Source organism: Bufo bufo, chromosome 4, assembly GCF_905171765.1.
Source record: "Bufo bufo chromosome 4, aBufBuf1.1, whole genome shotgun sequence".
In the NCBI taxonomy this organism is placed as follows: Eukaryota; Metazoa; Chordata; class Amphibia; order Anura; family Bufonidae; genus Bufo; species Bufo bufo.
In genome coordinates, this window is record NC_053392.1 from 163,501,385 (window position 1) to 163,514,005 (window position 12,621).

At 43.1% G+C, this 12,621-nt stretch overlaps 1 protein-coding gene across 5 annotated transcripts in view; it reads right to left on the reverse strand.

Moving 5' to 3' along the window:
- DOCK10 (dedicator of cytokinesis 10) overlaps positions 1–12,621 on the reverse strand; it is a 374,360-nt gene that overhangs the window by 124,166 nt on the left and 237,573 nt on the right. For all 5 annotated transcript variants that reach the window (XM_040428071.1, XM_040428073.1, XM_040428072.1 and 2 more), the window contains exons 16-21: positions 11,497–11,576; positions 9,847–10,034; positions 8,116–8,181; positions 7,444–7,536; positions 5,263–5,386; positions 4,947–5,071 (exon numbers count right to left, since the gene is read on the reverse strand). In XM_040428071.1, coding sequence (XP_040284005.1) covers positions 4,947–5,071; positions 5,263–5,386; positions 7,444–7,536; positions 8,116–8,181; positions 9,847–10,034; positions 11,497–11,576 — 676 coding nt within the window. The remainder of the gene's footprint in view (positions 1–4,946; positions 5,072–5,262; positions 5,387–7,443; positions 7,537–8,115; positions 8,182–9,846; positions 10,035–11,496; positions 11,577–12,621) is intronic.

Sequence of the window (12,621 nt, forward strand, 5' to 3'; positions counted from 1 at the left end):
GGTATTTAGGTACCTTCCCCTGTGGGAAGGTGTCTGAGCAATAGAGTTTAGTGTGCTACTATTCCTGTGAATGTCAGCTACATTTGTTCTGATCTCTCATGTACCGACTTCTGCCTATTTACTGGATTTGATAATTTTCTGTCTGACCAGACTGCTACCTCTCGTGTTAAGCCTGTGCTGCCTGTCCTAACCCTCGGCCTGGTTTTTGGACTGAACATATTCCATCTACCCTGACCCTGGCTTGTTTCTCTGACTACAGTTTGTTTTTTAGAGTGTCTCTTAACCATTGAGGGTCAGATATCACTTGAACAGAGAGTAGTCCTAGAGGTAGCAGCCTGGTACTTCCACTGCAGCGGAGTATAAATCAGTCTGTATCAGGGTTATTATTATTATTTATTTTGCTGCAACTGCAATAATATATTGAGGGGACAAACTTTTTTTCACCCACATACTGGAAATAAATACGAGATAAAGGGTTTTTACACATGTTCCTCTGATTATGCGATCTATACATTGCAGTGCCCGTGTGGTCTCATCTATGTGGGTGAGACCACACAGGCCTGCAAGCTGAGGATCAACCAGCACAGGTACTCCATCCGGAAATTGTTTACCAGGATGGAGAATACGTCCGAGAATTTGGAAGGTGAACTCCCGATCCCGGAACATTTTTATAGATGTAAACACAGCGTTGCGCAACTGAGGTTCAGGATCATTGATGGCGTCCCCACACCACAGAGAGGTGGTGATCGGGAACGACTATTAAAACGACTGGAACTCAGATGGATCTTTGAACTGGACACCATTGAGCCTAAGGGGCTCAATCAGGAGTTCAAGGTGGGCTCCCTCTTTTAAGTCGCCATTGGGGATGTGAATAAGGGTTTTTTATATATTAAGTGGAAGTACCCGATATTATATCGAGATTATTAACAAATTTTATTTTATTTTTTCTGTTTATCACTAATAGATAAGGCTGCCATGTGAGATCTGGGCAAAGGATGGACCAAGGTGTTTTGGAAGCAGCGACCTGGGAACCATCCAGCAGGTTTATTATATTATCGTACTGATTGTATGTTAGGTTTGGATTACATTGACTGGGAATGCGTGGCGGATGTGGACCACATATGCGACGTGCAGGATTTTTTTCCTTGATCATGTACCTGGGGAGCTGGTCTATACAGTATATGCGGATTCTGTTTAGGTTCATAGGCATGGGGTGATGCTCATACAAAGTATGATAAAACTATGTTAGGCTATTTTCACACTAGCGTTCGGAGCGGATCCGTCTGATGTTTCATCAGACAGATCCGCTCCGATAATGCAGACGTTCGCATCCGTTCAGAACGGATCCGTCTGCATTAGAACTTAGAAAATTTTCTAAGTGTGAAAGTTGTCTGAGCGGATCCGTTCAGACTTTACATTGAAAGTCAATGGGGAACGGATCCGCTTGAAGATTGAGCCATATTGTGTCATCTTCAAGCGGATCCGTCCCCATTGACTTACATTGTAAGTCTGGACGGATCCGCTCGCCTCCGCACGGCCAGGCGGACACCCGAACGCTGCAAGCAGCGTTCAGGTGTCCGCTCACTGAGCGGAGCGGAGGCTGAGCGCTGGCAGGCGGATGCATTCTCAGTGGATCCGCCTCCACTGAGAATGCATTGGGGCCAGACGGATGCGTTCGGGGCCGCTCGTGAGCCCCTTCAAACGGAGCGCACGAGCGGACACCCGAACGCTAGTGTGAAAGTAGCCTACATTTACAGGAGACAATGGGGATAGGCGTGGTAGGGGTCTTTTACTTAGCGGTTGGACCCAGACCAGGCAAAGGCGGACATCTGTGGTCTCTCTTTGATAGAGGGGGGCGATGGTTGTGGCCTCAGTATTCCCAGTCCAATTTACTCTCTATCATTCTTGCGTATTACATGCCGATATATCCCCTGGGTATTCACTAATGGGGAGTAACGGTTTGGTCACTTTATACTGTAAAACATACGGGATCTCACCCTTTATGCTATTTCGAACCTATTCCCTCGAAAGTGATCGGTTGATAGGGCCGCATTGCTTGAACAGCCCCAGGTTTTTATGAAAGGGTCTCCTTCGTGTTCGTATGTGGGGTTACACATCTCGTTTTACGCATGCCAGGTAAGGTACTGAACCTTAGCTCTGATATGGGTCTATTTAGACATCCTGCAGGGATTGGTTCCTACGTCGTTACTTAATAAAATAAAATAGATGAAATCACATTTTCCTGATTGATATCACCTGTCTGGCATTATGCCCGTGGCGATCGGCGTCTGTACATTAGCTGCGCATATTTGAAATAGCATCAAATAAAGAGTACCACACGGGACAATAGACTATCTGTGCAGGACCTGGGGTTACCATGACAGCAATTAGACGCTTAGGTGCGTTACCAGTCAGGTGACCAACAGGAGCGTCACTGATCACATGACCGTTCTGTCGACCATGTGATGTATGTGAATCCCGTCTGGATACTCGCGCAGCCGCAGTTGTATGCGGAAGACGCCGAACACCATAGACACGCTACAGAATAGGAGCCTCCGCATTAACACCTGGTATGCCCTATATTACTATACACTGTGGTTGTTAATTTAAATTTGATTATGTATATTGGATTATATGATTGTCTATACCTGTGAGGGGGCGGGTTTGTTGTTTGGAACACACCCACTAAGTAATTGATATGGATTTGTACCCTTATAAAATGTAGTGTGGGTCACTTGTAAACTTTTATGTAGCTTGATAAAGACTATATTGTCGAAACGTTGCTGCTGTACTTTTGGTGGAATAAAGAACACTAACTGAGGAAGCTTTTGGAGTGCCGTGACTATCTTCATTTCTACTGGTTATTTTTAAAGCGCCATTCAGTTCATGGCGCAGTTTCTATGAAATGGGGTATACATACATGCTACAAAACAACTGCAATAAGCATGAACAATACAAGTTACAAACTGTTACAGGAGGAGACAGGACCCTGCCTGCGAGAGCTTACAATCTACAAAAGATGGGGTTAAAGCACCAGCACTAGATAACACCTTAATGACTAGCCTCAAGTCAAATCTGTTCCAGTGGCACAGCGGATCCACATCTGCTTTATTACTGCATGATGATCACTTGGATATGCATGTACATTATATACAGTGGGGGAAATAATTATTTGACCCCTCACTGATTTTGTAAGTTTGTCCAATGACAAAGAAATGAAAAGTCTCAGAACAGTATCATTTCAATGGCAGGTTTATTGTAACAGTGGCAGATAGCACATCAAAAGGAAAATCGAAAAAATAACTTTAAATAAAAGATAGCAACTGATTTGCATTTCATTGAGTGAAATAAGTATTTGAACCCCTACCAACCATTAAGAGTTCTGGCTCCCACAGAGTGGTTAGACACTTCTACTCAATTAGTCACCCTCATTAAGGACACCTGTCTTAACTAGTCACCTGTATAAAAGACACCTGTCCACAGAATCAATCAATCAAGCAGACTCCAAACTCTCCAACATGGGAAAGACCAAAGAGCTGTCCAAGGATGTCAGAGACAAAATTGTAGACCTGCACAAGGCTGGAATGGGCTACAAAACCATTAGCAAGAAGCTGGGAGAGAAGGTGACAACTGTTGGTGCGATTGTTCGAAAATGGAAGGAGCACAAAATGACCATCAATCGACCTCGCTCTGGGGCTCCACGCAAGATCTCACCTCGTGGGGTGTCAATGGTTCTGAGAAAGGTGAAAAAGCATCCTAGAACTACACGGGAGGAGTTAGTTAATGACCTCAAATTAGCAGGGACCACAGTCACCAAGAAAACCATTGGAAACACATTACACCGCAATGGATTAAAATCCTGCAGGGCTCGCAAGGTCCCCCTGCTCAGGAAGGCACATGTGCAGGCCCGTCTGAAGTTTGCCAATGAACACCTGAATGATTCAGAGAGTGACTGGGAGAAGGTGCTGTGGTCTGATGAGACCAAAATAGAGCTCTTTGGCATTAACTCAACTCGCTGTGTTTGGAGGAAGAAAAATGCTGCCTATGACCCCCAAAACACCGTCCCCACCGTCAAGCATGGGGGTGGAAACATTTTGCTTTGGGGGTGTTTTTCTGCTAAGGGCACAGGACAACTTATTCGCATAAACGGGAAAATGGACGGAGCCATGTATCGTGAAATCCTGAGCGACAACCTCCTTCCCTCTGCCAGGAAACTGAAAATGGGTCGTGGATGGGTGTTCCAGCACGACAATGACCCAAAACATACAGCAAAGGCAACAAAGGAGTGGCTCAAGAAGAAGCACATTAAGGTCATGGAGTGGCCTAGTCAGTCTCCGGACCTTAATCCAATCGAAAACCTATGGAGGGAGCTCAAGCTCAGAGTTGCACAGAGACAGCCTCGAAACCTTAGGGATTTAGAAATGATCTGCAAAGAGGAGTGGACCAACATTCCTCCTAAAATGTGCGCAAACTTGGTCATCAATTACAAGAAACGTTTGACCTCTGTGCTTGCAAACAAGGGTTTTTCCACCAAGTATTAAGTCTTTTTTTGTTAGAGGGTTCAAATACTTATTTCACTCAATGAAATGCAAATCAGTTGCTATCTTTTATTTAAAGTTATTTTTTCGATTTTCCTTTTGATGTGCTATCTGCCACTGTTACAATAAACCTACCATTGAAATGATACTGTTCTGAGACTTTTCATTTCTTTGTCATTGGACAAACTTACAAAATCAGTGAGGGGTCAAATAATTATTTCCCCCACTGTATAAAGCACTAATAAGGTGATATTTTGCAGATCCAACACGGATTTGATTGTTGATTAATTAAACTATTACATCATATTATATGCAAATCTAAATACCATAATCCCATAGAATTTGACTAATTTAGAATTTTTTGTCATCTGATTAAACATGAGATAATTATGGGGCAGCATTAAATACCTTTCCCGGCGTTGAACAATCTTCTGCACTCAAGTATCTTGCAGGTAAGTAGGCAGCGACAGGAATGAGGTGTTCTTGTGATGTGAGCTGTTCACTCTTAAACAAAGGCAGCCAGGCAAAGCCAACTGTGGCGACAGAAGACAGAGGGCGATCAGTGCGCAGGCTGTATACGGCCACCATGACAGACACAGCCACTTATGAAGCTCAATGGAGTGGAGGTGGAAATTCCTCGAGTCAACATATCCACTTGTACATGAGACACACAGTTGCAAGAAATGGGTACAATGTGCAGCAAATGTAATCCTTCTAAAGATACCTGGTGTTTCCAGAGCCTCTTTCTTTTTGGCATTAGCTTTTGCATTTATGTCACAGGTGACGTGATGGAATGAAAACAGAATGTGATGTTTCTCATGGAGCTGAGTGGGAAGCTCAATTTTCACCTGAAATGTAAAATATTACACCTCTCCTTAGTCACTTTCAGACTGGACACCTAGACATTGTTATTAACTGAGCCAAAATTTTAGAGCCTGAAGGGGGGAGGAGGGTAAGCTGGATTTATGACAAGAATGTAGCACTGATGGAACAAAGGGCGTCTCCACAGGATGGGGTGCGAGCACCAACGCTACTGGCTCTTTATGGACATCAATGGAGTAGTCCACAGCTGAAGTACACTACAACGAATGGTAATGGGGTTTTTACAAAAGCTTATAAATATGCTATTGAAAAAAAATCTGTGCATATTTGGTATGCACTGTCTGGTGCATATTTGTTTCCGGATTTGCAGCAGATTTCACCCATGGCTATGCACATGATGATTCCAGGATATCTGCACCAGTCTAAGATGCTCTAGAGGATGACCATTTCCTTCTTATGGAGATGAATTGTAGGCAACCTTTGTAACCGTCAGACATAGCACTAGTACATTGTTTGGGGGATCACAATATAATATGATTAGCATAGAACAGAAAGTGATGTATAGCTATGGCCTGACGGCTATTTAACCTCTTGATATATCTCTTTACTGTATTTATTACTCTGAAAAAACACAATTTATATCTAGATTTCCCAATTTAGGCAGTGAGAAGTATTCTGAACATAAAAAATATTATAAAAAAATATTACAAATGGCAAATATAATTGTAGGAAAAATACAAATCTCTGCGGTATCTGTAACTTTCCTTCTCTTTCCATTGCAGTCATTGGAAAATGGTTTACTGGAAATTGGCCTAACCTTTTATACAAGAGAAAACTGCCAGCAAGACTTGGCTTGAAATGTGGACTGTCCTGGGGTGGAACCATTTAACCTGGCAGTCGTTTTACTAAATTGACTGTGCGGTTATCAAAGCAGCTTACAGCAGGGCTGTTCAAATTCTCATTGATTCTTCAAAGAATAGGAAAGAAGACTAGGACACTACAGCATCCTTCTGCCTGTAACATCAGGTCAGTTTGCATCTACGTAGAAAGTTGAGTCATTGCTTTTTGTGCAGATTTCAGTATTCTCATGAAATAGAAAACTTTTAAAGGGACATCTATCATCCCCCTTACGTCAGAAAACTGGTGTAAAAAAGTTGCAGTTGGCTGTACTTCCTGCTTGTGCAAAATTTGGTGTCTTTTTTGGTGGTTTTGCATCCCTTCGCCACTAATCCCCCCCCCCCCCCCCACACGCATAAATTATACCTGAAATCTACACCAGCTTCTTGGCACATGGACCTGCAGAGAATTGTCCCCCATGGACATGATGAGAGTAAAAATCTAAAGAGTTCACCCATGTCCTAGCAATTGTTGATCAGTATGTTGCTAATAAAGTCTAGTTGTGTTGATATTTTGCACCATTTTTTATGCTATATATATATATATATATAAATGTCTGCCCCTTGTTGGCTGTCCAGTCCATAAAATGGCACTGACGGAGGGTCCTGTGATCAGGCAAACCACTCAATCTCCTCTTATGAACAGCACATCAAGGGGACATGGTTTATAAAATATAGCAAACACACAGAATATCAACAAAGGCTATATTAGTAAGTGCCATATAGTCACCTTACATACACACTGGTCAACAGTAGCCAGAAAGTGACCAAGCCCTTTAAATATTGGAACACATTAATGAAAATGGATTCAGTGACAAAATGTCTTGTCGCTTCATTACAACAAATTTACATGATATCAGAAGGATCTGCACCATCTTTTCCCTTGTAATATATATGGTTTTCCTTGTATATTGAAGCTGGACATTGCTATATAACTGGGCTGTATGAAATCAACCTGTGGGTTAGGCCACATTCACACAGCAGTATGCTGGTCAGTATTTTGCATTAGTATTTGTAGGCCGAAATCTCTCTGTTATAGTTTCGTTCTCTGGTTCCATTGCTGGCTTTGGTTTACAAAAACTTCTGAAAAACACTGGCTGAAGATCGCTGTGTGTGTGTGACCTTAGGCTCCATCTACCGAAACATCTCTCATGCAAGTCAGGCGCACAGTAGTATCATACACTGACCTCATCGTAGAAGTCTGGATTCTGAGAATGATGAAGGATTGTGGTGTATGCTGATGCTGTGAACAGAGAGCCCCCGGGCTTTCCATAGATGCACTGGCAAGAAATAAGAGATTGTCATTCGAGAAGAGAACAGCAAGACGTAGAAGTGTGACACAATGAAGATCAGGGCATTTCTAACTTAACCAAATGAAATAAAATGTAACTTTTCTGCTTATGAGTCATGTGGGCGGTGCTACAGCTGACTCTGCATGACTAAGCATACTGTGAAGGCTGTCAATCACTGATAGGACCGCCCACATGACTCCTAAGCATAAGCATAGAGATTTAAATGAATAAATTAAATTAGTTCTACTTAAATTAGTTCTATATTTTCCCATAAAAATATATATCAACCTCCTCAACTCCTCCTTCTCTATAACATGTGGCCTGCAGTTTTCACTGCATATTTATGGTGACAGGTTCTCTTCAAGTGAGAGAGATTTCAGATGCTGACCACAGGGCGCTAGTCATACAGTAAAATGATTACAACTGTTGATAACACAGATAGTAGCAGAAAGAGCCCTAGTAATGAATGCATACAGAAGAATGGAGTACAGTACCCAGTTATGCAAGTTTGTACTATACGGTACATACAGTACTATACTGTGTACAGCTGCTAATATGACCGGTCACCTTTAATGGTTGGCTTCCCTCTTCATCAGAACTCTTAAATTCAATACAGACCATTATGTTTCGTGCCTACAAAAACAGTAAGATAAGACATTCAAACCACAATTTGAATCAGATGTCGAAAAAACAAAATATATTTGCAGTCACTGGAAAACTGAACGCGAATCCCATGACTAGTTTATTTTCTTTCTTACAAGAACAATACAATTTTTGGCTTCAGCAATAAATGGAGTAGTCAAGAACTCCTACAAACTGAGTAACTCTTTGTTTGTCTCCATGTAGAACTAGGTTTGTGTACAAAGCTAGATTCACACAAGTATTTTTATAGTTTTTTGAGATAATTTATTTTTTATTTATAATTTTACTTCCTTTTGTATACATCCCTCGGATACGGCATGTTTGAATCAGACTGGGCTGTGAGGGAGACACCTTCTCCTGCCGACGCTCCATGACACAGACTGCTCTGGTATAGCCAACTGCCGCCAGAAGTGTGCAGGAAGGGGACCCCTCTCTGCTCTCATGTTTTGTGGACCTTCACTTAAATAAGCAGCCTTTTTTGGTCACTGCACCGTGACCACTACTCCAGATCTCTAACTGGGAATGTTGGTTCAGGCCCGGTGTACTTTGATCTGTACTTTCTCACTCTGCTACACATTAAGGATGAAAACCCTTCTACTTCTGCACCCTTCTGTGGCAGCCTGCTCCTTAATGCCTGGAGCATGCCCTATGCCCTGCTGTTGTCCTCTCTGCACCTCTAGCAGAGGAACGTGCTGCATGCTTAATGCTATTGAAGCCCAGTGTTTGACCAGTACTTATATTGGGCTTTATTCTCTTCAAAGCAGGTGATGTGCTAGCCATGTCACAACTCATTAATGTAGGGGCCAGTACTTCCTCCTTACAGTCCTGGAACCTCCTTCCTGCTGTCGTTGGAGCAGCCACGGTGCTCATATCTTAAGAGTGAGCACTCTCCCCTTGTGCTCCTCTCTCTGCATCTCTGGAGTGGCAACGCTGCTCAGCTCTTCAAAGGTCCATTGGGGTGTCTCTCATTGCTTCATGAGGTAGCACCTCTTTTAAGGTGGATTCTGGCCTCTATCATATAAGACCAGTTCTCCCTATAATCCAGGGACGGATTGGCCATAGACCCTACAGGGAAATTTCCCGGTGGGCCGATGGCCAGGGGACCACTCAAACCCCCTTCATGGCTGATCTGATGCTCAACGGCCACAGGTGCCCTCCTGAATTAAATGGTGCTACCGTCCTCATGACTGTGGTACAGTTGAATACTGTGGTTGGGGTGGTACACTATGGTATTGCAGGACCTGCCTACTTGTTTTGTCTAGTCTTCTGTCAATTTGGACCCACTTGCAACTAAAGTGGCCACTTTTAGTTTTTTTTCCATGGCGGGCCACTTTAAGTTCCGGATCCGTCCCTGCTAAATACTTGTCTAATGCCCGATATAAAGACTACCTACAATGTCAATTTTTCTAGCAAGATGTGCAAGCATTGAACTAGCAAAGACTGGTGGGAGATTTCAGCTCTGAAGTCAGAGGAGTTCTAAATTCTGCTCTGGACTGTAGTATAAGCTGTGCAACATATACAAGCTACATGAGGCAATGTATTAACACTTTAAATAAATTATATCAATATATAAGCTGTAAAGATAGCTCAAATAACAGGAAGAACAAGTGATAAGTGAAAGCACTACTAGACTTCCTTCAGGCCATGTGAACTTACCTTGTTAAAGCATTTTTGGCTGTCATACTTAAGGTGTTTGGGGTAAATATACATTTGGTTCTTGTAAGTCCTGAAGGGCTGACAGTATTTGGTTGACGCCTGCACAAATTCTTCTACTTCTACAGTGGGAGGATATTTCTCTATTTCACCAAATGGCTTTAGTGGTATTAGAGATGAGGTAAGGCAGTCTGCACAACAGAAATCACAGAAATGGGCATTGTGAAGGTGACACTTCATTTTTACATCCTGTGACATGAACGTTCACACAACAGTTAACAGTGTAGAGGACAATATATAGTGGGCTGATACTATCTGATGACCTACCAGTGTACAGAGCAAAAAGAAACAAGGTACTAATCAGTAGATGTTCTTCCTACACTGCGATTTCACTGCAGGGCTACAACCAGAAGGCAGAGGGAGCCGCAATATGAGCCTTGATTGCGGCACAGGCAGAGGGAGCCTTGATTGCGGCTCCTGAGGGTTTAAATGATGGGGCGGCGCGATCGCCGCTCTCTGTCAGTGTGGGCGGGTGCCTGCTGCATGATACAGCCGGCACCCGCCGCTTATGGAGTAGGCCCGCTGAAGAGGCCCGCTCCATATATCCCTTCACACATTAAGACGTACAGGTACGTCATAATGCGTGAAGGGGTTACATGTCCTGCCATTGTCACCTTCATTTGCATTGGTTGTGTGAACGAGGAATCTGGATTGCTACGGACTGGAACTGTATCGTCTTTAGTGACAAATCCAGATTCTGTTTGGGATCCGACGACAGTCGAGTTCAAGTATGGAGGCCTCATGGTGGGCGCTTCAATCCTGCCTCTGTTGTGGTGAGACACACTGGTCCAACTGATGGTGTGATGGTCTGTGGAGCCATAACATATGACAGCTGACACCGCTTGCATGTGGGACGATACCAGCTCAGCGATATGTGCAGGACATCCTGCGGCCACATGCATGGCACATGTCTCTTCACACGTCAGTGTTTTGGTCAGTGATTCCCATCAGTGATTCTGAGTCAAAACCAGGTGTGGCTCTAAAATCAAAACAGGAGCAGATCTTTCCCTTTATACCTGATGTCTGTGGAGGCTCCAATCCTGTTTTGGCTCACAATCACTGATGGAAATCACTGACCAAACACTGATGTGTGAATGAGGCTTAACACTTGCCCACACACAGCAAAGGTTTCCCAGGAATGTCTCACCAGATTGCAACACTCCCTTGGCCTGCCCAGTTGTGAGATTTATAGCCAATCAAGTACTCGAGGGCCAGATGGGACGCCATCTATGGCATAGAGTGTGCAGGATCTACAATCCCAACTGCACCATCTGTGGGCAAACGTGCCACAGGATATCATACAGAATCTGCATGCCTCCATGCCTCATCTTGTATCCAGGCTAGAGGCAGCCAACAGGGTATTAGAGCCTCCTTTCAATTGTACAGTTTTCCCCAATAAACTCGTCCTTTCGCTCTAATATTGTAATCATTTACATATATCATCATTATATTCACACATATAACGCTTCATTTGATTCCAACAACTCCTTCTTGGTGCGGTATTTGTCTTATAATGTACCAAACAGCTTGGAATTGCAAGGTTTCTTGCAGGCCAGTTTACCAGATCTTAGAAATAAGAGAAGTATGTCCTACTTGGCTGATCCATCGGTACAGCATCTATTGATATATCCAGGTTTCCAGGAATGATTTGTATTTTGCCGATCTTCTCTGCCCTGTTTATAAAGAAAATAGACATAGCATGATGTAACATGCAAATAAAGCTTATCGACTCAATACCCAGTCCTATGTCCTATGTACTGTGTGATTCTACTGTATATAGCAGTATATACTGATTTAGGTAACATGCATGAACAGATCACAGCTTTGCAGGCTCCAAATCTTGCTCCAAACCGTTTATTACAGCAGGTACATCCACCACAAAAAAGATTGCGACGTCTCCCAGGGAAAAAAAAACACTTTAAGGGCTCATGCACACAACCGTATGTATCTTGTGGTTTTGCAGATCCATTGCAATAATGCCTGTCCTTGTCCAACAAACGGACAAGAATAGGACATGTTCTATTTTTTTGCAGAACGGACACGTAGACATACTGTATGTATACGGTATGCACACAGACAGAATCTTTTTTTTTTTTGCAGACCCACGGAAATGAATGGTTCCTCATAAGGACCTGAATGAGGAATGGAAACGGAAAAAAAATGCGTTTGTGTGCATGAGTCCTTATCAAGATCTGGAGCCTGCAATGCTGAGATCTTATCATACATTTTGGATTAGCCGGATGGTTTGTCTGGTGGTAACGAAAGGTTCCCCCACCCTTGTACATACAGAAGATCTAACAGTTACATGCAGATACTCCCATGAAAGTTGCTGTCTCTTATATATAAATGCTATCTAATATACTCATCTAAGTGAATAAAACTATCACTGCTGAGAATGCTGGGGTCAGACTTGGGGCTGTTTGGGGTGCAGATATTTCCTGCCCATCAATCTCACTGATAAGACTACCTTCACACCTGTGCTTTCCCTTTCTGCTATTGAGATCTGTCATAGAGTCTCAATAGCCGAGGTAAACGCTTTCGTTTTGTCCCCATTCATTGTCAATGGGGACAAAACTGAACTGATCCGTCTTGACTATTTTAGAGATAATACAACCGGATCCATTCATAACGGATGCAGACGCTTGTATTATTATGACGGAAGCGTTTTTGCTGATGCATGACGGATCCAACAAAAAGGCATGCCATGTTTCATGGGAC